Here is a 25,579-nt window from a genome sequence, read left to right as displayed (position 1 = left end):
GGCAGAAAACCTATCCTGTAAATGAGGGGGAACAGAGACTGGGCATTCCAACTCAGGCTATGGGCTATGAGTGGTCATCAACCAGACAGGATCCATGAGCTGACAATGGCCCTGGTACAGGGTCCCTGTCTTCCCTGACCCCAACCTCATTTACCTTCTTGGGAGAGGATGATGAACTTGGTGGTTTTGAGTGTCTTTCCATTCAATGTCCAGGTGATGGTGGCTGGGGGGTCAGAGGACACCTGGCACTGGAGTAGCAGCTTTTCACCCTCTGCCACATGGACATCTTGAAGCTTCTCCTTGAAAGTTGGGGCTGTCCCTTGGCTCTCTGGTCTTTTCTCATTATCTGTGGTCCCTCTCTTGCAGTTCACATCATTCTTAACCTCCTTCTTCAGTTCTCCTTTCCCAGCTGGTTTCAGGGTCTCGGCGGGCTTGGCATTGCCCACAGGCTTCAGGGTCTCGGCGGGCTTGGCATTGCCCACAGGCTTCAGGGTCTCGGCGGGCTTGGCATTGCCCACAGGCTTCAGGGTCTCGGCGGGCTTGGCATTGCCCACAGGCTTCAGGGTCTCGGCGGGCTTGGCATTGCCCACAGGCTTCAGGGTCTCGGCGGGCTTGGCATTGCCCACAGGCTTCAGGGTCTCGGCGGGCTTGGCATTGCCCACAGGCTTCAGGGACCCTGCAGGCTGTGCGTTGCTCACAGGCTGGGGACTTTCCACTGCCTTGGCACTCAAGGACTCGGCACTGCTGCTGCCATTCTCTGCTGGTAATTTCTTCTTGCTGCCCAGTACTGAGCGAAAATCAGGTGTGGCAGGTTTTGGAGGTGGTGCCTTCTCAGGTACAGGGATCTTAGGAGTCCCCTTCTTGGCCAGGACAGAGCGGAAGTCAACCTGCTGGGGGCTGTGCACCTTCCTCTCTTCCTCAGACAGAGTCTTTGGCTTTACCTGCCGCTGCAAGTTGGCGCGGAAATCCATCTGCTCAGCTGGGATCTCCTTCAGGTCTTCTTCTGACAGGGTTTTGGTGCTCACCTTCTTCCCCAGGAGGTCACGGAAATCCAGCTGCTCCACCTCCTGCTGGCGGATGGCCTCCTCTGTGTGGAGCCTGGTCTCCACACGCCTCTTCAGCAGCTCCCGCACGTCCTCACAGTCTTCCTCCTCTGGACAATCCTGCCCTCTTGCAGGCCAGTCAGGCCTCAGGGTCCCATCACGGTCGCCACCACCATCAGCACCAGCTCCTCTACCACAGAGGCCCTCACAGCTGGCAGGCTCCCGCCCCCTGGAACCAGTGAAGAGAAAAAGGAAAGTAGCAAGAGGAAAAGGGGCTGGGAGAGCCAGAGACGTCAGGGGAGAGCAAATCCCCGAGGGCGGAGGGTAGAGAGGAGGGGGAAGGGGATGTGGGGGCCGGCCAGGCTGTGTTTATAGAAGGGAACATTGGTGAGAGGCACTCGCTTGCTTAGTTGGTTTATTACATCGGTAATGACTTCAGTAGCCTTATAAGGGTGTGTGCAAAAAAAAAAAATCGCCCCCTCCTTTCCTCTGCCCTCCCTCTCTCATTCCCTTCCAATCTCTCCCTTTTGGTTCTGGCAGCCTCGGCCTGAGGATACAAACAGTATGGGGCTGCTGGGCTGCGACTGCTGGGGCCAGGAGGAAAGTGCGGGTGGTGGCCGGGGCCTGGCCTGCGACTGCTGGGCACTCACCATGGGGATCCTCTGGCAGGGCTGTTCTGTAGCATCAGTGACACCTGGCAACTGCATTCACCAACCCGGTTCCTGAAGATTCAAGGGACCAATAAGGATCAACTAGGCAAAGGGACTGCTCAGCCCAGAGCCATGAGGGGCATAAGGCAAGCAGGAACTTGGTCCAGGGCTGGTTGGCCACCAGGAAAGACAGAGTTCACAGGCTTAGCTGTGCTATCCATTGCAGACGCAGATTTAGGTCAGAGCTCCCTCACCCTGAGGTCAACCTTTATTTTTCCCAGCTCTTATTTAAAAAGAAGAAAATGAAAGTTTCTGGAGACCAGCTAAGAAGGCAACTAGAAGTGATAATACTTTTCTGGAAGCATATGATACCATCAATCATTCGATCAACAGGAGGGGAATAAAGGCCCTGCTGGGGACTGCAGTGGAGGTACTTGGTCTTGACAGACAGGTCCTGCTCAGCCTGCCCTGGGACTGCAGTCTGACTCCATGCTCCCCCGAAACAGCAGTACCTGCTTTCTCAACTGCTACTTCCCCTCCCCCGCTCCTGGAATGAACCCCTTCAGCCCACCAACCTCCACTCATCAGCCAATAGCCCGAGATCAGAATTTTCTGTGTGTTTCCTGATTTGCCCAATCAGCCAACTATTATTGAGTTAAAGATAATTATCATTTCCTGCTATCTGTTAATTGTTAATAAATGACAAAAGATCTTGTCTCTTAATAAAATAGATGTGATGTTTGTTTAATAGAAAAACAAAACAAAACAAGACAAGCATCTCCCTCCATGGGTGGCCTTTTTCTTCCTCCTTCAGGTGAGGAGGGCTCCAGGACTCTTCATGTCCACCAACTGTCCAGGCCTCCACAGTACACGGCCAGCTGAGGCCCCTCTGCTCAGGGAAGGGGGCGGAACTGTGGCACCCCTGGTGGGTGGATTTACCACAGATGGTCCCTCTGGCCCCACAAGGCTGCCCTCTGCTGGCGTTTCTGAGCCCTGATCAGTTGGGGTGGGGTGTCCGGAAGCCAAAGGGACTGCAAGGACCCAAGGACAGTGTTTCAAGTCAGGCTCTTGTGTCTTCCACATCCTTTGTCTTTCTTGTTCTCCACAACATGCCAGAGAGGCAAACAGCATGGCTATGCCCATTTTAAAGGACAGGAAAGGAGACTCGGGGGTTTATACAGGCAGTCCCACTCGGTTCCCTGAATGCATTCATCTTATTAGCACTGCAGGGGGCAAGTGTGGCCCAGACCCTAGTACAGACTTGCCAAACTCTGTGACGGCTTCCTTTCAGGATCCATCTCATTTAAACTTAAAAAAGATTGGGTTGACACTGTTTTTATAGGAAATCCTATAAAGATTGAGGAATCTGCTTGAACTCACAAGCTAACTAGTGGGGAGTGGGAACTGGGTCTAACTGAATCTAAGACCTCTGACTGCACACTCATCCAACAGCACAGATCTGTTCTGGGGTATGTGTGAGTCTCTGTGAACAGGTATACATCACACACATATGTGGGTGACCAGGAGGTACCAGTTCTGAGTTTGGGAATACAGACACATGCCTAAGTCCTATGCACAGGAACAGGCATCTGAGCATGTGCCCGTGTGTGTCCTGCTGCCATGGTTGCCTGGCCTGCCTCCCAGAGGACACAGAATGGTAATCCATGGGGGTTCAGGGTCACATCTCACCCCTTGACACTGGAACCCATGTGAAGCAAGAAGAGGTGGAGCTTTGCAGCTTTCCAACCCACCTCTTGCCTGTCGGTGTTCCTCTTTGTCCTGCTGCATGGTGCCCCTGGTCATGACAATGCAGGTGACTTCCTGAGACCTCAGCCTTTTTATACCTATCTCCTCCTCTGTCCCTTCCTTAAGGTTCAGGCTCTCAGAGGACACTGAGTTAAGGGGACTCATGCCTGGAGAACTTCAGGGCCTAGGGTCCTCCTTGGCTCAAAAGCCTCACCAGGCTTTTGACTAAGGGCCTGCAGAGTACCCTGGGTTCTCAATGTTCACAAAAGCTTCCAGGGCTCAGGCAACTTATAGAACAACCACACAAGGGCATGCTGGGATTGAGGGCCAGTCCCTGGCACCCCACTTCTATTAGGCTGCTGGCCAGCATTAGGCCATTCTTTCCCTAGTCTTACTCTAAGCACAGCGTGATGGTGTCCAGGGTTGGCATGAAGCAGGATGTCAAGATGCCCAAGGGCTGTGTATACCTAGTAGCCCTTTTTGACACATCTTCAGTTGAGTTTCCTCCTGTCACAAGTAGAACATAGCCCAGATGCAGAAATCGGTAGCAGATGCTGACCAGATGGCCCCACTTTATGCTGGCCACACCACTCAATGCTTTAAGTGGTGGGAAACCTTGTCCCCTGAGCTGGAATAAGCCCTATCTTTTGCTGGAGGAAGGAGGTAAGGGCTTCTGTCGTTTGCCATGATCTATCCCCAATGTGGGGAGCACAGGAATAGACAAGTCTCTCAAGACCTCATGCTCAATCCATCCCAGACCTCACCCTGAGGTATGGGGACCACTTGGGGCAGAGAACTGGGATACTAAGGCTCTCCAGTAGGACAACTATTCCTACAGATGGAAAATTAAATCTACACTGGCCCTTTAAGACAAATCATGTGTTCATTTGGAGCCTACCGAGGTCAGAAGGCCTCTTGTCTTGGGCCACACTCCAAGTAACTTAAACAGGTAACCTAATAGCATCTTAACATTTTCACATACCTGGCTATATGCTCAGGTCTGGGACTGAGACTGAGGCCTGTCCTGGTGCTGCCACGGGGGACATGGGCTATCACCCTATATGCTGCACCTTTCACAAACTCACAGGACTCTCTGGCCCCCACTTCCCAAGCCCTGAACAAGAAGCCCGCTTTCTGGTGTGAAGTCTTGAACTCCAAACACTGGGATGATTTTGTACATAAAATTAGTTTAAAGAATCAATTTCCTGGCAAGTATCAATTTTTCGAACATGTCAGCTGGAATTTGGGGCTAACTTTTTGCTATTTTCCATTTTGATATAGAAGACAAGAGCCAGGGAAGGGAAGGGGAGGTAGAAACCCATCCATACATGCCTCAGGACATCAGCAGGGACACACAGGACTGCGTCTCCTGCCCCCACCCCCAGCCTTCCTCCCAGCCATCCAGCTTCCTCCATGAAAGGCATTACTCCCTGGTCGAGGTCTGATTTCCACTGGGACAAGGCAAGTGGGAAGTCAGCGAGGCCCCTGGCAGGCCTGGCACATACTCCCCAGGAGAACTTTCCACTGACTTGCTCCTTCTCAGCTGGGGACAAAGCCAAGGTCATGGCAACAGACTCCCATAGGAACGAAAAGGCCAGACTGTGGGGAGGGAAAAGAAGCAAGGGCTGCAGGGATGGAGATGGCACCTTTCAGGTCCCCCAGTTCCCAGTGCTCTGGAGAGAAACTCCCAAAACCAGGTCATTAGAAGAGAAGAGCATCCAATTTAAATCAAAAGATGAGGGCTTGAACTTGGCCCTGCTCAAGGCCTTTGGGTGGTCATGAGCAAGTTCATGACCTGAGACCTCAGTTTTCCCAATTATTAAATGAGGAGGAGGTTAGATAACTTTTGAACTCCCCTCCAGCTGAGAAAAGTCTTAATTTTATGACTGTCCTCAGCTGGCCCCAGACAGTCTGCTTGCCGATCTCCCAAAGCAACCCTCCTCTCTGGCCTGGCAGACTTCCCATAGCCCGCTGCTCTGCTCTCCCTTCTCACCCCTGACCCTATTGTGCTCAGTCTATTCAATGGTCAAGCCCCTTCTCATTGGCCATCAGCTTTTCTTTTCCCTCAAAATATCACAAAAAGTTCATCTCCTCTGAAGATGTCTGGCTTTCTTAACCTGAGTATTATCTACTCCTTTTATACAGACAGCTTGTTAGCAAGCATTTTCACATTGAATCAGTTTTCATCCTTTATTTTGGTCTAGAGAGTAAGAGTGGGGTCTCCTCATTTGGAAGCAGATTTGCCCTCATGGTCATAACAAGGAAAAAGGCAGTTGATGTATCCTGAGCACACTGCTGATGGCAGATGGGGACCAGCAACACACAGTTAATAACAAGCAGGTCACTGAGCTCAGCTGGGATCCACTGAGTCTTGCAGATCAGCAGATCTCCCCAGCAGGCTCAAAGACTCCTAATATATAACACATAGCTTTAAAAAAATGGTTATTTTTTAAAATGCCATTAAGTATTGGGATAGTTTGTTATGCAGTAAGAGCTAACTGATACAATATAAAGCATGTGTCCAGAAGGACCCAAGGGGATGGGGTGAATACTGAGGTTTTTCAATTATTGTAAGCACCATGACCCAAGGCAGTAGCCTTGGTATGCAGCCTATTTGTAGCTCAGAGCCTTGAGCATGATGGGCTCAGAATGGGGAAATGAGAAAGACCAGGAGAGAAAGCTCCTTGCAAAGTGGCCAGGGCAGGTCCAACCATCCTCAGGATGTGGCACAACGCCCTGTGTGGAGGTCAAGGTGTGGACAAGCATTCTTCAAAGCTTACACAAACCCAGGGCCCAAGGCAGGCATTCTGCCTCTATCAACCCAGGGCTGGCAAAGAATTTTAAGAGCTGGAGAATTTTAAAGGTAAAAGAACATTTGACAAATAATTACCAAGTGCGTATTATGGGACAGATACTTTTCTAGACATGGGGACACAGTGGTGTGCCTTCTTGGTGCTTACCTTCCCATGTAATCTAGCAAGACCTCAAACAGGTGAGAAAAGAGGAATGGGGAAAATTAACCTTCCTACACTGGTTTAACAATGTCTCCACCTTCTCTGAAACTCCTCTCCAACAGGTGGAACTTAATTCTCCTCCTCTTGAGCATGGCTGTATTCAGTGACTCACTTCTAGCAGCTGGAATGTCAGAAGTGATGGTGTGTGACTTCCCAGGTTAGGTCACAAGTGACATCACAAGTTCAGACTTGTGCTCTCTTGGGTAGCTAGCTCTGAGAAAGCCATCATGTCACGAAGACACTCAAGCAGCCCTGTGGAAAGGTCGTGTGGCAAGGAGGCAAGGCCTCTTGCCAAGTCACCTTTGAAGCAGATCCTCCAGTCTCAATTCAGCCTTCAGAGACCTCAATCCTCTGACAACTGCTTTCATCCAGCTCCGCTGCTTCCAAATTCCCAACTGCTATGGTTTGGATATGGTTTGGATATGGTTTCAGTGTGCCTGCCCCTCAAGGGCTCATGTGTTGAAATTCAATCTCCATTGTGAGGTATTAAGAGGGTGGAAATTTAATCCAACCACGGTGTTTAGTGTGAGGTCTTTGGGCGATTACAATTAGATAAAGTCATGGGGCAGGTGACCAAGATTGTATACTGGTGGCCATATAAGAAGAGAGGAAGAGAGAGAGAGAGAGAGAGAGAGAGAGAGAGAGAGAGAGAGAGAGAGAGAGAGGGAGAGAGAGAGAGAGAGACAGGGAGACAGAGGGGACACAGACACAGAAACTAGGACACAAGTGTGCTCCCTGACTCTTGCCATGTAATGCTCTGTGCCACCCTGGGACTCTGCCAGTAAGAAGGCCATCGACAGGTGCAGCACCCAGTCTTGGATTTCCAAAACTATAAGCTAAATCAACCTCTTTTCTTTGTAAAGTTACCCAGTCTCAAGTATTTCATTATCCTAATGGAAAACAGACTAACACTAGATCACAGAAACTGTGATAATAAATGTTTCATTTCAAGCTGCTAAATTTTGGGGTAATTTGTTACACAGCAATAGATAACAAATACATTCCCTCTATCCTCCTGTTTCTACCATTAATCCTTTACTCCTTCTTATCTTCCATATACAACATGATATGCAAAATCCAGAATGTAATATGACAGAGACTTTTGAGGAAATGTGCTCAGAAGGAAAGGTTCTCCATGAGAACCTATTCTACCCTAGTGTAAGAATCAAATTTGTCAGCTAACCAAGCTTTCACTTGCTTTCCCTAGAAGTCCAACCCCCACATAAGCTTGTACTTCCTCTGGCTGTCCAGTCTCAGGATAAGGGAGCCAGGAATCTTGTGGGAATAGGGGAAGGGAGGCTGGCAGGACATGCAGACTCACTTGAGCAGGATCTCATACTGGCCAGCATGCCAGGGCTGCACGTTCTTTAGAACCAGGGTGAACACGTCCTCATTCTGCAGTACCTCAAAATGGACAGTGTGTTTGGAGAGGGGTCTGCCGTCTCGGAGCCAGTGCACAGTAGGAAAGGGGTCACCGGCTATGGCGCAGGAGATGAGGACACTCTGGCCCAGGGAGGCTGTCACCGAGCGAGGCTTGCTGATGAACCAGGGCTGGGTGCCATCTTGAGGCTCTAGAATATGGCAAAGGGTAAAGCTAGAGAGGGAGGCCCTTCAGCACAGGCATGCACAACATCCTCCATGGTGGCACAGGGGGAAGAAGTGTCTTACTCAAAGAACAGCTAGTCCAGAAATCATTTCGATTAAACAATCGAAACTCAGCACACCTTTCTTCTTGGAAAGCTGTATGGATTATGTTCTCAGAGGCCAGCTTTAAGATGAATAGTCCCAAAGCAAGGGGAGGGCAGAAGGTGTGGGCACTAGGCTGGGTGCTGAAGATCTGCATCAGATGTGTCTGAGTAGCCGCTGTTTTTTGCTGTCTATATGCTTAACTTACCTTTCTTCTCACATACAGGCTCTCTAAGGGCAAGGACCATCTTGGCACCAGTAGCCCAGAGAGGGCAGGGACTTCAGAAGGCTTGGGGGTTGGACTGCTGCCCTCTCAGTCGAGCTTGAAATGGAGGATAGGGAGCTGCCTCTGGGGCCGGGATGGGACCAGAGTCAGCTCCTGCAGTCTGCTCCTCTCCGCATTTCTTTGGGAGAGGCCAGGGCAGCACCCCCATTCCCCAGAGTGGTTAAGCCTCACCTTGCACCATGAGTACAGCCTGGGTGCGGACCTCCCCGGAGCTGTTCCAGGCTTCGCAGGTGTATGTGCCTGTGTCCTCCGGAAACACTTCCTGGATGCAAAGGCTGTGTCGATTGCCTTTCTGTTCAAAGTGGAAGTCCTCGGATTCCTGGATCTCATTCCCGTTGTGCAGCCAGATGACCTCAGGGGGCGGATTCCCTGAACCAAGAGGAGGGGTGGGGAACTGATTCAGGGAGGGACTTCCTTGGCCAGGTGGCAACTCTGCACTTGACATTGTAATATCTTTTTGTTGTTATTTTGTTTTTTTGGTACCCAGTATTGAACCCAGAGGTGTTTAACCTCTGAGCCACATCCCCAGCCCTTTTTTGTATTTTATTTAGAGACAGGGTCTCGCTGAGTTGCTTAGGGTCTTGCTAACATGCTGAGGCTGGCTTTGAACTCATGATCCTCCTACCTCAGCCTGCTGAGCTGCTGGAATTAGAGGCGTGTACCACCACACCCAGCTGATGCTGTAATATCTTATTAAATATTCTACCAAATTCTCTACACCTTCAGTTTGCCCATCTGAAAAATAGGGATTCTAACAGTATGTATCTTGTGGGCTTTTTGGGAAGAATACATGAGTGAATCAAACTTCCCTTAGCTGCCCATTAGAATAAAATTTGACACAAAGAAAATACCAAATATATGTTCATTGTGATTATTAAACAACAGATTTGGGGAAAACAAAAAGAACTGAAGTGAAAATATGATTTTGGAGATGGAAAAAAACTCAGAAGAATGGTTCTTAAAATTAGAATTCAGATGGCTTGATAATACTAAGTGGATTACTGGGTTCAAACTGCATGTTTTCTAATCTGCACTACCCACATGAGGTAGCCAGTGCAAGTAATGGTGACTTCATAGTAACTTCCTTGCAGACTGTCACCAGAAGAAGAGTACAATTAGCATTTCATTTTGCTACCATACAAATGTCATCCCAGGACACCAGCATTCACAGGATATCCAAACATGGCTCCTGGTGGACAGCATTGTCAGTTTTCACCAGTCTATTTTTTTGGAATTTGTTGGGATATAAAACAACGGCCAATGGTGAAGGTTTCCTCTGATGTAAGACCTGACTATCAAGCTTTGCTTTCAGAGGTCCCTGAAATAGACTGCTGGGGCAGGCTGGGTGGCAGCAGTCCCTGCAGAGACTTAAGAGCAAGCAGATAACCATCTGTCTGCTGTGTCAAACACCATATGCCTGGTGGCCAGGTGTAAAGTGCTCCAGTTTCTTCCATCTGGAGGACTCCATGAGTGGTATGGTGCATGTGGTCAGGGGAGGGGACTCAGCTATCTGTCTTGGGGCTGTTACAGGATAGCCTCCAACCTGCAGGAAAAGGGAGACCATTTAAGCATCCCCACATGGAAGAGTTCACAGGTTCTCTCACAAGTCATCTTTATTGCTTCTACAGTTCAAGAGGAACTAAAAAACCAGGGAAGTGACCTCCAAGCTGTCAGAGGCACTGATCAGGCGCCAAGAACCACAAAGGCACTCAACAGCAGCTATGGCTGCACCCAGCCAGGAGCACTGAGCCAGGAGCTTCCCTGAGCTACTCCTGCTCATCTCTACCAAAGATCATATTTCAGACTGTGGTGCTAGCCACAAGCTCCATTTCCCTGTCCCTGTTTTAGAAGGACCTCTACTCTATCTTTTCACCTTAAAATTTGAACAGAGCAACTGAGAACACCTTCTGAGAGTTGTAAAGTTCTCACACAATCTGGTTTTGCACCAGTGTTCAGAGCTTTCCTGCTAATCTGGCCACAAATGATTCAAATTAATCCCCCACCCCTCTAGCTCTGGCCATCTTCTTCCCCCAGTTCATTTAACATTGAAGCTATAAAATTTGACCTAGAGAGGTAGAAAAGAAAAGCCAAGAGGCTCCTCTTCCTTGGGTCCATTGCCTGGTGGCCCTATGCTGGTTTTCTGGAGGGTCAACGTTCTGAGCAGGGCCTTGGGGAACAATACCTATGTTGCAACTGTGGCCCTTCTCACAAATATCACAAGGAGAAAGACACAGAGACAGACCTGACACCTGAACTGTCATGGTGACCTGGCTTCCATCCATGACTTTGAGATCAGAGAGGCCCTGTAGGAAGATGGGCGCCACAGGCGTGTTGGGAGACAGGGGCAGAAGGCCACTCTTTCCGTCACTCTTCTTTTCTGTGTGGTAGACAACAGAACATGGGGTGAGCATTATTTCATTCATTCATTCATTCAACAAAGACTAATTAACTATGCTGAGGATCAGTTCTAGCTGCTTCAGGAGTGTTTGGAGGTGCTGGAGATCCTTGGGAGGAACCAGATGTGCCCTGTTTCTCTCTTTGACATGACAACACTCTGTAGGAGAGCAGGGAGTGACCAATGAGATCTCTGCAGAGCTACACTCAAACCAGGCTCTGCTTCCTTAGGAAACCTCAAGGAGGAATCTACTACCTGGTATCTTATGAGGTTATTTATTTTAATAATTAAAAAAAATTTTTTACAGACTGCATTTTGATTCATTGTACACAAATGGGGTACAAGTTTTCATTTCTGATTGTACACAATGTAGATTCATACCAGTCATGTACTCATTATGAGGTTATTTTTTTCCATTAAGTTTTGTTTACTTTTTTGAATAAGTGATACACTTACATGGCACAATTCAAAAGGTGCCAAAGAGTCTCTGTAAAGTCTTCTACCCATTACCCAGCCAAGCAAGCATGTCTCCCCTGAGGCAATCAATGTTCAGTTCCGTGTTCATTTTGCCAGAAGGGATCTATGTATACAACATACACAAGCAAACAGGTAAATTCTTTTCCTTCTTCCCCTCCCCCACCCTTTTTTTGGTGCTGTGGACTGAACCTAGGGTCTCATACATGCAAAGCATGTGCTTACCACTGAGCTACATCCCCAACCCTATTTTATTCTTTAAAAAACAAAAAACAAAACAAAACAAACTATAGGACTAGAAGTATAACTCAGTGGTAGAGAGCTTACCTAGCATGTACAAAGCCCTGGGTTCAACCCCAGCACAACAATGATACACTCTTTAGAATGGCTAAAATGACAAAGATTGACCATCCCATAAACTGATATTGGCCAATTCGTGGAGCAGCATGGATCTTTCATACACTGCTGGTGGGAGTGTAAATGTCATAGACCCATTAAAAATAGACTTGGCAGTTTCTTAAAAGGTTAAGCATATACTTCCCATATAATCTAGGCATTCTACTCCTGGATATTCAATCAAGAGAAATGAAACCACATATCTTCACAAAGACTTGTATACAAATAGCCATAGCAGTTTGGGGATATAGTTCAGTTGGTACAGTGTTTGCCTTGCAAGCACATCAATCCCCAGCACTGCTAGGAAAAAAAAAAAAAAAAAAAGAATAGCAGTTTGATTCACAATAGCTCCAAACTGGAAATGACCCAAAGCTCAACAATAGGCCAACAAATAAAAAGACTATGATAAACCCATACAACAGAGTACCACACAGCAACTAAAAGGAATGAAGAAGCACTGAGAGGCACCAAAAGAGGGATAAATCTCATAATAATTATGTTGAATGAAAGAGGCCAGACAAAGAAAGAGTACATATAGGATGAGTCTATTCATGCAAAACTCTAGAAAATAAAGTTTAAGGATAGAAAACAGATCAGTGAGTACCTGGGGCAGGGGATGCAGGGCTGGATTACAAAGGGCATGAGTAAATGAGAAATGGAGATATTCATTTTTTTAAAGTCGTGCTGAAGGTTTCATGGAGATAAGCATGTCAAAACTCATCAAATTAAAATCCTTAAATATATGCAGCTTACTATACATCAATGATACCTGCCTGACACACACACACACACACACACACACACACACACACACACAATCCATCTGAGAGGGAGAGACAGCTAGGGAAGGACAAAAACCAGAGCAACTTTCTGGGTATGACCTGGTCCATTCTCATTCAGGTCCCTGTGGAGATGGACTCACAGAAAGGTTTGCTCTCACTCTTGGAATCTTCCTGCAGGCTGGCCTCGCCCTGGTCACTGAGGAGATAAGGGTTGTCTACTTCACATGCAGGACAGCCCTGGTGTAGGATGAGCCCTCAGATGCCCAGTGCTCATTGCCCCCTGGTCCTGTGAGCAGGGGGCTTTGACTTTCAATAAGTCCATTTAAGCTTTTTTGTTGTTCTTGATTTTGGTGGAAGCAAGGCTTGTGACCAGGAGGGCTAGTGCTATGGTTTGAACTCACCAAAACTTAGATGATTGACTACTGAGCTACATTCCCAGCCCATCATGTTGAAATTTGATTTCCATACTGGTGGTATTGGCTGGTGGGATCTCTGGGGGTAATTAAATCATAGGGACACTGCCCTCATGAATGGATTAACATCGTTCTCAAGGGACTGCATAAGGTTCTCTCAATCTGGATTAGTTCTCTCTGGGGTGAGTTGTCTCTCGCAGCACTGAATTAGCAGGAGAGCAGACAGTTCTAAAGCAAGCCTGGCATTTCCCTCCGTCTTTCTCTTTCCTGCTTTTTGGCCATGATATAATGCAGCACAAGGTCCTCACCAGAAGGGAGCTGATGCTGGTGCCATGCTTTTAGATCTCTAGAACCAGGAGCCAAAGTAAATCTCTTTTCTTTACAAATGACTCAGCTTTTGTTATAGTAACAAAATATAAACTTATATAGCTAGGAGATCACTAAAAAATCAAAGATTTTGGGAGAGGAACTCAGGTGTTTGGGGGGTTCTATTGCACAGGGTCACAAAAACAAGACTTTCTTCAGGAAGCTGGGAGACCTGGGGACAGTTCCAAGGTGTTTTCTCCACCTGGGCAAGACCTAACTCCAAACTTGCTTCTTAATTTTTTTATCAGCCGCCACTGAAAATAAACTCAGGCTCTGTGGGTCTAGCCTCTGGGCTTGTGGAAGGAGAGAGGCTGAAAGTTTCCCCCAGAGGGGGCGCTGGGGGGAGGGCAAGGAGCAGGAGTACAAGAGTGGCTGGGACAGGTGAGATCACGGTCTCTAATGACAAGTTGGGGCTCTCGGGTAACTGCTGCTTCCCCCATGCCTGCAACTTGGGCATTGATCTTTGACAGGGGGTAGCCAAGAGGCCTGAGCTGAAGATCCTGGGAGAGGGGTTGGGGGCTCAGTATTGGAAATGCAGAGATCTATCTTATTTCCCCTACTGGGCTGCAGTGGTGGGGAGAGCTGGTTGCCTCAGGAGAATTTAGGAATTTCCTGTCTTAAACAGACGGAGAAGGCTTGAGGACAAAATGTTTTTGCCTCTCTGGAGGACTCCCTGTTCCCGCCTCTCTGCCCAAGTCCGAGCCCAAGTCCTAACATCACAGAGCTCCCTGCAGATGGGTTTGGATTCCTGGGTGCTACCGGGACATCCTAAACTCCTGCCTGCTCTCCTTCAGACAGTGGCAGTCTGCTCTTGGACCCTACCCTCTCTGGGCTCTTCTCACGCCTATTTTCTGGCTCAGGGCTTCAGCAAAGCTAAGTCACCTGGTGGGCCCCAGCCATTGGGTTCCAAAACCTAACCTGCACCTCCCGAGCCACCCTGGGAGCTGAGAAGTGTGTGTGAGAAGGTGGCCTGGGAGCTGCCACCACACATCACCTCAGGAGGGGGTGTCTCTCAAAGCTGGTGTGTCCACCTGCATCTGTGGAGGGGAGAGACAGTGTTGTGCCAAAATCTAGGATGTGCTCCCAGATCCCAGCCTGGGCACGTCCCTTCCTCTATCTGAAGCTCAGTTTCCTTAGCTGTCTCTGGGGATAGTATCCTCAGGGATCCAGGGAGCTCTGGAGATAGTATGAGAAAATACCGTGTGCAACTACAGACGCTCCTTGGCTTACATCCCATAACTCATCAGAAGCTGAAAATAACCTAAGTCGAAAATGCATTCAATGCACTAATGCGAGCATCCTAGCTGAGCAACACAGTCCATTGCGGAGCACTGACTCTTCACCACTGCAGGGCTGACTGGTATTGCAGCCTGCTGCTGCTGCCCTAAGCCTCAGGAGTATTATATTGCATATCACTAGCGCAGATCAGAGTTCAAAACTCGAAATCTGAAATGTGGTTTCTATTGAAGGCACACGGCTTCCACACCATCATGATGTTGAATCTTCCTAAGTTGGGGACCACGTGCATTTGCTCTCGGGGCACATGGAGCCTGGCATGAGAATCCACTCACGCCCACCCACCTGGACTCAATTACTTGCTGGGCTTATCAGCAGCAAAAGAATCAATCCGAGACTGGGCCCTCGCCCAAGGATTACTGACTCATTTTTATGTGACCTGAGGCAAGTACCGTGAGGAATACAAATGTGATGCTTAAAAATACCCTGGGATATAGTTCAAAGTAAACTGAGAACCAGCTTTCACTGCATCTCCCTGGGAGATGAGTGAGAGTGACTTTGTGGGAAAGGCCCCAGGCAGGCATTTAGAACCAGGGTCACCACTGCCTCTGACCCTGCTCTTTCTTCCACAAAGCCCTGTGGAACAATGACAACTGGGAGCAAATGTTCAGAGTGGACCTGTTCCCTGTTCCCATGCTGCAGTGGGGCTCCTGTGTGTGCTGATGTCCCAGCAGGTGCAGGCTGAATCACATGGATTCAGGCTAGTGAAGGCTGAACCATCCCAAGCATTCAACCGCAGGGTGAGAAAACCAGCCAGCTCCCGACCCCCAGCACTGGGATTAAGGAGACAGAGAGGATCTTGAGTTCTAGGCAAGTAGCCTCCTTTACACAGCCTGAGAAAAGCCCTACCAGACTTCTAGAATCCCAGTCCCATCCCCACCACTCTACTTCACTGGTAGTGAGACCAGAACACACTTAGGGAAAGTGACTTGGCCAAGGTCACAGAGCCAGTACAGGTAGACCTAGAGCTCAGAGCCAGGCCTTCTGATGACAAGGCCAGGGTATAACATAGGTGTCTCTCTAAAGGGAACCAGCCTTCCCCAGGGGCCCACAGTGAGTACTCAGTGCCATGGAGGACAAACACACCATTAGCTGGCCCACACGCTAGGCTCTTGACAACCAAGAAAAACAAAGCAGAACAGAGCAAAGCCAGGCAAAAAGGGCAATGTGTGTGTATATTTCATTTCACTCCAAAGCCAAACAAATCATCCTGGCTCATGTGTGGCCCATAGGCTCTGCATCAGTTTATGCTCACTCTTGCATGGACTTAAGTCAAATGAGAAGAGACAGATGGAAACTGGCATTCTTAACTCCTGGCTTTAGTCGTGTGATCTGCAGCAAGTGTTTGGTCCTCTAAACTGATTATACAGTTATCATCAATTATCAATGATAGTGCAACGCTGATAAATGTAACTCATGCTCTATACATGATAGAATGGCAGGGCTCTTAGGTGACTAAAAGAAACAATATGTAAAACAGCTAGAACAATACCTGACACACAACAAGTATAAAGATAAATGTGCTTGGTGTTTTTACTTACCTAACCCTACTGACTTTTTTAATTGGGCAAACTCAATCTGACAATAACCTATGAGAAAAGTCCCCCAAACTAGGACACTGACTTTTTAATCAGGCAGAGAGGGAATTAAGAGTTGCCACTGAGATACAATGATAACAATTCTGTACAAAGTTCAGTGCTTTGTGTTTCTAAAGGGTGTACACAGCTCACTCAGTGCCATTGTCGACACCCTCTGCAGCATGGGACAGATTATGTTCCCATGTTGCAGGTTGGGAGCTGAGACTCAGAGAAGGAAGGGGGTCCATGCTGATGGCCTCTAGGGCTGAGGATGCAACTGGCTGGGTCCTGGTCTGGCTGTCTTCCCTCTATTTACTGGGAACATAGGCAGGTCACTTAAATTCTTCCGGGACTCTTCTGTCATTGTGTTCATGCCCAGGGACATCAGTTAGCCCAGGGACTGACTTCTCTGGGGCTGTCCTTTGCTTTTATCTAGCATAGTCCTTATCTAAACTGGCTTGAGGCTTGGGTGGGAGGACAGGGTCAGAGGTGAGAGCCTCCAGCAGCACCAACTCAGGAAACAGCCTTCTTCATCTGAATGGGGGGAGGGCAGCAGGCATGGCCACAGTAGCAAAGGAGGGGTCACTGGGACCCAGGACAGATGTGTTACCTAGCACCGACAAGTCCAGACTACATAGACCCTAGGTTTTTCCCATAGCTGTGCTTCCTGCTCTCTGCCGAGATCAAGCCTGAGAGGGCCTTCTTCCTAGGATCCAGAAGGAGCTGTTGCCTCCCTGACTTACGGGGTCTAGGATTACAGATCTAAATTGCTTTATCTGCTGCTCTGGTTTGGTACTGGCCAATGGCTCTCCATGCACTCACTGTCTCTGTCATTAAATGAACTGCCACTGTTCCATTTTGAGAGAAGAGAAGAGGATCAGGCCTGTCCTCCAAGGGAAATGACAAGAACTAGGATAAAGAACAAACTGCTTACTAAGCAGTTCATGGGCAAGTGGAAACGAAGCCACATAGACTCCCTTGTCAGAACAACTCGAGAAAGGGAAGGAAGGAGGAGAAAGGGCAGAACAGGCAGCAGAGAGGAGAAAGGAGAGAGGGAGGGAACAGGGGAAGAGAAGGTTGCGGGAGGGACACATCCACACAGACCCCTCTTTATCATCCTACTGACCCACAGTTTTTCCTTCCTGGCCAACTTTGCTTTAATTTTTACTCACTGGAAGTGGTTTTTTGAAGACAGTTCCTAATCTTGATATTAAACATTAAATTCTTGTTCTAGTGAACCAAAGCATCAAGCAAGTGACTTAGGGTCCCAGAGCAGCAAAGCAGAAAACACATGGGCAGAAGCTGTAGGAGCCAAGCTCTGCTGCTTATTAGCTGGGCTATTGTGGTTGGCTAACTTAACCTCTCTAAGCATCAGTTGACTTCATTTGTACAGTTAATTAAAAGTGTAAAGTGGAAATTTTATGAGAATTAAATGAAACAAGTCAGTTTTTTTCTGGACAATTAGACTTTTTCTATTGAAACAACATTTCTTAAAAATACAAACTGATAGTGGTTTTAGTTTGAAAAATAAATGCAATATAACGTTTTGCAAAACTCTTAGAGAAAGAGTTAAAAACCCACTCAATGGGAGCAGTTTGTTACCTTTTGTATTAAACTTGATATAATAACCAATATAGCTTGTTCCTTAAACCCTGAGGCTGTAGCAAGGCCTTCAGCTCCTCTAGGACCTGACATTAAGTAACTTCTTTAGCCTTTCCCCTGGTGGCTGGGTGGCTGGCCGCAATCTCATTGTCTTCCTATACACAATAATTTTCCTTGTTCTTCACTTCACGACCCTTCCTTTTCTTTTTATGAGTTCAGCAAGAAAAACAACTCGATTCTGAATTTCCCCTTAAAAGCATTTATTTTTCTATTGGCCAACTATTGCTGGTCAACTTGCTGCTTTCTGAAGCCCCATATTTTTGATCCAAATTTGCGTTCAATGCGTGTTTGCCTTTATCTTGGATCTACTAAAGGTTTTCTTTTAGCTTTGAACATGAGCTATTTTCCTTAGCTATCATAATGCAAAATACCATTCCAACAGCAGATCTGATTTGCCCCAAACCCGACTATTCTAAGGAAATTCAATAAATCATCAACTGAGGGGGCATGGCAGCAGCCAATCCTCCCCTCTTCCTTTATTTGGTGCTCATAATCCAGCATGTCCAGGGATTGGGGATCAACCTCCTCCTGCCCCTAAATTCCAGGATTAACACTGGGAGAGTCATAAAAGGAGGGCTCCTTTTGCCCAGCTGAAGGGCAGCCCAGCCCCTTCCCATCTCCAGGGCATTTGCAAGTTGTAGATCCCGAGGGAGGCTTCTAAACTTTCATCAAAAGTCGGTCTCCCAATCAAATAGAACGTTCCTGGAAAGTCAGTCAAAGGGCTACTCCTATAGCATTATAAAAGATTCTTCCTCACATAACTTGGCTCTCTTTTGGCGTTCCTCCTACTGGTTTCTCCAGAACTTAAGCAAAGGGATGTGTGCAAGGAAAAGAATGAAAGTACCATGACGTATGACATCCCAAAAAAGATCTGTAACCAGTAATGATAGGGCTGCTAGATAGAAGGCAGGGATCAGTGTGACCACAGCCTTCTTACAGTCTTAGAAGTTACAATAAAGCTCTAAAAAGAAAGGTACAGCATCCAAACCACCCAAAGTCCCCAGCCAATGCGTGCGTGTAAACCACACTTCCTGTCACACTCTCCTAACATTGGTCACACTGTGCCACTAGGAAGAGAATGTTGTGATTCTGACGGCATTCTTTGGTTTCTTTTTTTTTTCTTCTTTTAAAAAAATTATTATTGTTTATGTTTTGTTTTCTTTTTGCAGTGCTGGGGATAGAACCAGGGTCTCACACCTACTAGACAAGCATCTACTACTGAGCTACAACCCAGACCTGGAAGCATTCTTGACCAAGGTCTCCAAGCAAGGAAATGGTAGGTATGACCTTTTATGGGTTGTAGAAGTAGACAGATATTAAATCTCTATAGTTGTCCAATTAGTAAAATAAAGCTCCAGTTCTATGATATGTACACAAATGTGCACTTACACCTTTGCAATTCTTCTAGAATGTGAAGGACCCACATGCTATACACATCCTATTCTGGACTCAAACTCTAGAAAACTAAAATACCAGTTCTATATTGATTTAACAATTAATTAATTGCTTGCCTTCTTAAGAGTTTAAAAGGCTTGTGGGCAGATGTTCTGGATGGACTAAGGTTCTTGATATATTTTTAAAAAGGCAAGTTAAAACCAGTGTTTATCCTTCTCCTTCAGTAAATTTCTCTTTAGCCAACATGAATATTTAAAAAGTTGTCAATATTTTTAGCTCATTGAAGGCAGGGTCCATGCCTTATGCCAGTTTATGTCCAACCCATGCACAACTTAGGAAGAGTGGTTCAAAAGCAGCCCCACAGGTTGCCTGGTGTCAATCTGAAATTAACTGTGCTTCTCTGATGTTTCTAGTGTGGAGCAAATAGCTGTCCTCACTAGCGCATGCTGTCTTCTTTAGGGACTCTTCATCACAACAAATACTCCAATAAGTATGCTTATTAAAATTTATTTCTTATTCTAGAGATCATCTTTTTTTTTTTTTTTTTATTTACTCACACTTTATGTCCTTAGGTGCCTCTAATAGGCCCCAGCAGGCCTTTGGTTATATAAACAAATCATTAGACTGAGAAATATGTCAAAATGGGTACAATTAGCAGATTATTAATAAAACTAGTCATTTAGGAATTTTAGCCTTGACAAAGATGCTCCAGGGTAAAATAAATGTAAAATATTCTACCCCCCAAAATGCCCCCCCATTACTTAGTCCAATAGTGCAATATTTATTTCAGATCTTCCTGAGCTCTCCAGGAAGTTGAGTTACTCATCCATTAGGCTTCATCTTGGGTTAGGAGGGAAGACTATCACTACCTGGTTAATACTAGGGATCTTTTCTTCCCCCACATCGTCATGGAGGAAAGAAGGCATATTTGTTGAGGACCCTTAAGAACTAGTTGTTGGGGCCTGGGTTTGTAGCTGAGTGGTAGAGCGCTTGCCTAGCATGTGTGAGGCACTGGGTTCTATTCTCAGCACTGCATATAAATAAATGAATAAAATAAAAGTATTGTGTCCATCTACAACTAAAAAATATATTTAAAAATATAAAACTAGCTGCAGATCTCCTGCACACCCCATTGAGCACCAAGCCCCCAGAAAAGTGAGAAAGTGAGGGAAGGCCCTGACAGGCTCACCCTTTTGGTGGGTCTCTAAGTACCGTTCCCACGGCAGACCCTGTTCTGCATCCAGTGGGGAAGACCCTGGCCCTCCCTGCAGGGGTACTACAGACAACAAATAAATAATTAGCATCAGATTTTATAGTTGGAATAAAACACTTCTCCCTACCCCTAGAGGCTTTGCATGATGCACCCTGCTTCTTCTCTGTGAACTCAGGTTTTGCCACTGTGTCACTGGCTCACTTGGCAAAGGCCACACTGGCCATCTTGCTGTCACCTTGTTCCTGACTCAGGGCCTTTGCACTTGGGCACTCTTTTGCAAGTCTCTGAGGCTTCCTTCACCTCACAACTAAAAATGTGCCCTCCTGTCCTCCCCTATTCTCATGCCCTGCTTGTTTTCTTAAAAGGACTTGCCAGTGTTTGAAATTAAACCACGTGTTGACCGTTCCCACCAGAACTTAAGCACTGTGAAGGCAGGGTCCTTGTCTGACCTGCTTATTGAAGTTTCCCTAGAACAATGCCAGGCATAAATAAAGATCTGTTGATAAATAAGAATAATAAGAGAGTCCAGGGTGTTCAGAGAAATCATTCAGGGGAAATCAGGAAAGGCTTCCAGAGAAAATGATATTTGTGGAACTTTGGGGAGAAGAGAGTTACCGACGAGGGGAGGCAGAGCACATAGTGGCCTCAGAAAATGCCACAGACTGCTGGGCCAGGGCTCTGGGTGATTGCAAAACCTTGGCAAAAGGATAAAGAGGTGAGGAAGAGTGCCCACGTCTGGCTTTCAGCATACCATCTGCCGAACTCTCAGATGGAGCTTGTCTCCAGCGGAGCTGCCCCCAGATCTGGATCCTCGTGGGAGAAAAGACAACTGGAGGGAGAAGTCCTGCTGAATGGCGCCATCTTGTGACCACAGTTCTTGGGATGAGGCATAGGAGTCCAAGGCTTTAGGTCACTACCTCAGCACCTCCCTTCTCTGATTCACTCCTATTTTTTTCTAGACAATACTGTAGTGATTCGACCCTATGATAAAAGCACTCCCCAGGATATTTTATCTTGTTTAAAAGTTGGACATCTGTCATAATAGCACGTAGTTAGAACTTCCTGTGTTCTAGAGACACTGTCTGTATTCACTCTTTAATCCTCATGGTACCGTGAGTGACCATGTGAATCTCCATTTCACAGAAGAGGAAGGTGAGGCCTGGATGGTTCACACCCAGGCAGCAGGGCTAGTAACTGGTGAGCAGGAGTCACATCAGGCAGTCAGTGCCACATCCACGCACTCCCCTGTTAATGGATGCCATACTGACGGTGACAGAGTGAGGCCTGGGCAGCTACGGGAGAGACTAGAGCAGCAGTCAGGGAAGTAGGGAACAAGTGCCTCTACCTGTCCCCAGAGCACCTGGAGCCAAAGGAGCTGCCAAGAAAATAAGAAAACCTTCACAGCTGAGGATGTTGCAGGATGCAGACCCAAGCCCCCTGAGTGCCTTGGGGCACAGTGCCAGGGGTGTCACTGTGCCAGGTTTGCCCTGTCCAAGCCTGAGCAGAGACAGCCCAAATGCTGCTGGGCCTGAGCACAAGGCTGCGTCTCAGCCTCGTTCACCATTTATGGTATCTGAGCCTCTGTCTGGCCTTGACAGGCCAGTAAATCCCCCACCCAGAGGGTTCTCACTCATGCAGGCTGCTTTTAGAACAAACCTGAGGAGACTGGCAGAGTTCTTGCTGAGACCTCTCTTTCTACTTTAAAACACACAAGGATGGGAGATCATTTGCGCCCCACCCCCCAGCCTCATTCTTATCCCAAGACCCAGGAGTCAGGAGAATAGCCCTAAAGAGTTCCTGACCTGTCATCGGAGACCCCACCTCCACACATCCATTAGCTCAGCTGTGTCTTGCTAATCCAATCTAAACACAGACAACTCAGGACAGGCCCTGGATTAGCTGGCTATTGGCTAAGGCTGGTGAGGTAGCGTCTCAGAAAGGAGAAGCAGAACTACCTGACCCAGTGCTTGCCACCCTCCAGTCCATTATACACTTGGGATGGGCCGCACAGGCCTCCAAGAAAAGGCAGCTGGTGGGAGGGAAGAGTTGCTTCCCTGGCTCTAGGAGACCAGGCTCTGAGCCATTCTTACTCCCTTAAAAGTCTCATGCCACAATCTCCCAAGGCTCCTGTGAGCCATGAAATCAGAACTATGATGATAACTGGGAGAAATGTGTCCACCAGGATGCTGGCTGGGAAACCCATGGCCTGCGGCAGCTCTGACCCACATGCAGAGGGCTTCCTGGAAGGAAGGGGCAGGCAGTTCACCAATGACTCTCTGCCGAGGCATTTCTTCAGAGAAATCAGGTCCACTCTGGGTGGAGAGTCTCACAGAGACACCATCAGCCACATTCTCCATTGGGGCTGGTTCCTGTGTCCCTAAGGGATGGACAGTGCTGCTTTGGGATAGGAAATGCACACTCCAGAAAAGGGCAGCCATAGAATAGCCTGGGCTTCCAAGTCCCAGGATCTGGGCTCGGAAGGCCACTTTTACCAACCAGCATGCTGCACTTCGCCAAGTGACGCTGACTTACTTCATGAGACAGACCTCCAGACCCTTCTGTGTAAAATAGACAGCACCCTAGCCCCCAAGTTACCAGTTTTAGTGAGGTGACAGAGGTGAGGTGAAATAGTAGGCTACAAACATCTTGCCCCTTTTCCTTTTCTGTGAAACCATCTCCTGCAGCCTCAAAGCTCTCTGCTCACATTATAGGGACTTTCCTGAGAGGCCTGAGATCTTGGGAACAAAAGGAGGAGGCATGGTCTCCTGCTAGCCCGATGGAGAAGACACACTCACCCAGTCCAAGCACCCTGAGGACCCAGGTGAGAGAGGGACTCTGGCTTACCTGAAGACCCTGGACTCAAGAAGCACCTGCCCGGAACTGTCACCATGCCTGTTGATTCCACAGCCCAGACAGATCAGTCTTGAGTCTATGGCTCCCTGTGATTCCTGGGGACTAAGTGCTTGCCCAATCAATGAATGACTGTGATAATCAGATTACTGGACACAGGCTGGTGATGTATAAAAAAAAGTCTGGGGTGCTGAGGAAGAGCAGAGGAAGAAAAGGGGACAACCTGCGACCCTCTAGAAGCCTCAACACCCACACTTTGTTACCTAGTGTCCCCAGGGCACAGTGGGTCATTTGTCAGACCCCTACACGCTCTGGGGATATGTGGGTACTCCTCCTAAATCTTCTTGGAGAGTGGGTGGTTCTCCTCCTACCAGACTGGGAGCTTCTAGAGCCAGGGGAGTCACTGTCATTTTCCCCTGGCCCTACTGCGGTGCCCCAGGGTGGGAGATGGCCCCTCCCACTGGCAGACCCCCGTCACCTAAGCCCCCGGAGCCCATCTCCTCCACCTGCCTGACTTCAGCTTCAAGGCTTTCACCGGAATCCCTACTCTGCGCCTAGGAGGTTCCGGCGGCCTCTCCCTGCTGTAGCTGCAGCTGGTCAGGAGAGGTGTACAGCAATGCCATCTGCACCTCTGCTCCCTGATGGGGACCAGTAATAGTATTTTCTAGAAAAGTGTCCTTCCTCCAGAGCAGACATGTCTGCATGAAAGGTGTCTGTAGGCTCCTACCGTGGACAGTGACCCTGGCGCTGCAGGACACTTGTCCTAAGGCGTTTTCGGCCAGACAGGTGTAGGTGCCATTGTCCTCTGGCAGGGCATCCAGGACGTGGAGCTCAGCTATGCCGGCCTTGCAGGTGGAGTGAGCATACTGGATGGGCTGCCCTGTGGAGGGAAGCACAGGAAGTTCAGGCCAGGGAGCACCTGTCCTCAGCAGACTGGGGCTGTCATGACACTGGGGCTGGATCAGACCCCTGGAGGGCAAGCCTTGGCTGGGAAAGAGATTCTGGAGGAATTTGGAGACAGAAGGGAAAGGGTCACAGTTCTGGGCATTCTGCATTAAATAAGTAGTCCCCATTCCATACCCTCAACTTCACAGTATTCTACGCCTGGAAAGAATCTTACAGGGTCATTTGGCCCATAGCCCAGGCTCAGAGCAGACCTTGCCTAGACTGAACATGTGGCTCCCAACTCTTTTTAGATGTCTCCAGAAACAATGACTGCATTTCCCTCTGCAGACATTTATCAGAAAGCAATTCTGTATCCCCACCCTAAAGTTGCAATTAGGTGCATTTTAGCATTTACAGAAAGATAAATATGGGGAACTAAAAACCACCCTGGCCCTTCTGTGAGAAGCCCCTTGTTCAGGTCACTTTACACAAAGTCCTACGTGGAGACAGGAGTGCATGCAATGCTATATGTTAGTTTTCTTAATGCTATATGTTCCTGGGACTTTATCATTCCAGGATGTAACCTTTAATTTCCAGGAAAAAAATATCATCTCATTACTGAAGACTCTGGCCTTAGAGCAGGAATGTGTCCATCTGCCATATAGGAAGTAACTGTCAGTTCCTTTCCCTGCCAGGCCCCGGGGTCCTGGTTTGCACTTCATAAAATTGGGGGTGGCTGTAGGGGGTGGGAGAAAGTACAGAAAGAAATGCTTTCCTTGCAATGCAATGTTTTCTTCTGCACATAGCAACACTTCATGTCTCCACAACGGTTTGGCAGAGACTGCCCAGCTTGCCACAGGGCTGGAGGGAGGAGAATCTTCCCAACCCACTCGAACAAATGGGGCTGGTAGGAAAGGCAGGGGCTGGGACCCTGCCACTGAGCAGACTGAACACTGCTTTTTGCTTTATTTGTGTGTGTGTGTGTGTGTGTGTGTGTGTGTATGATAATGACACCTCCCAAAACCTCTTCCTTGAGAACACTAGCACATTCCTTACTGCAGTTAATGTGCCTCCGCTGTCCAAATGTGCAGACAAACATTGTAAGAGCTCTCCTTTTACTGCAGCACAACCCATTCTGGCCCCACAAACAGGGAGCTGTTGGCTCAGGGAAGTCAGGATAGGGAGTCATGAAACTGCTTGGTGGGAGTTGGACCAGAGTTCACCAGCAAGGAAACCCAACTTGAGCACTATCTCCCCCTAGTGGCAAGAGTGCATAAATACCAAGGTTCACTAAGAACTGTCCTGAGAAGTGCAAACCAAGGGGTTCAGCAAATTATAGCCCCTGGGCCAAATCTGACCTATTTTGTACAGCCGGTAATCTAAGAATAGTTTTTACAAATTTTTAATGGTTGAAAAAAATTAAATAAAATTTCCTGACATGAAAATTACC

At 47.8% G+C, this 25,579-nt stretch overlaps 1 protein-coding gene across 3 annotated transcripts in view; it reads right to left on the bottom strand.

The window, feature by feature from the left end:
- Mylk (myosin light chain kinase) overlaps positions 1-25,579 on the bottom strand; it is a 241,483-nt gene that overhangs the window by 78,919 nt on the left and 136,985 nt on the right. For all 3 annotated transcript variants that reach the window (XM_047563725.1, XM_047563723.1, XM_047563724.1), the window contains 6 exons: positions 23,972-24,124; positions 10,668-10,802; positions 8,597-8,794; positions 7,775-8,024; positions 1,694-1,765; positions 155-1,272 (listed from right to left, as the gene is read on the bottom strand). In XM_047563725.1, the coding sequence (XP_047419681.1) occupies positions 155-1,272; positions 1,694-1,765; positions 7,775-8,024; positions 8,597-8,794; positions 10,668-10,802; positions 23,972-24,124 (1,926 nt within the window). The remainder of the gene's footprint in view (positions 1-154; positions 1,273-1,693; positions 1,766-7,774; positions 8,025-8,596; positions 8,795-10,667; positions 10,803-23,971; positions 24,125-25,579) is intronic.

The sequence above is a fragment of the Sciurus carolinensis genome, chromosome 9 (genome assembly GCF_902686445.1).
Source record: "Sciurus carolinensis chromosome 9, mSciCar1.2, whole genome shotgun sequence".
Lineage (NCBI taxonomy): Eukaryota > Metazoa > Chordata > Mammalia > Rodentia > Sciuridae > Sciurus > Sciurus carolinensis.
This window is presented reverse-complemented; position numbering and strand designations above follow the sequence as displayed.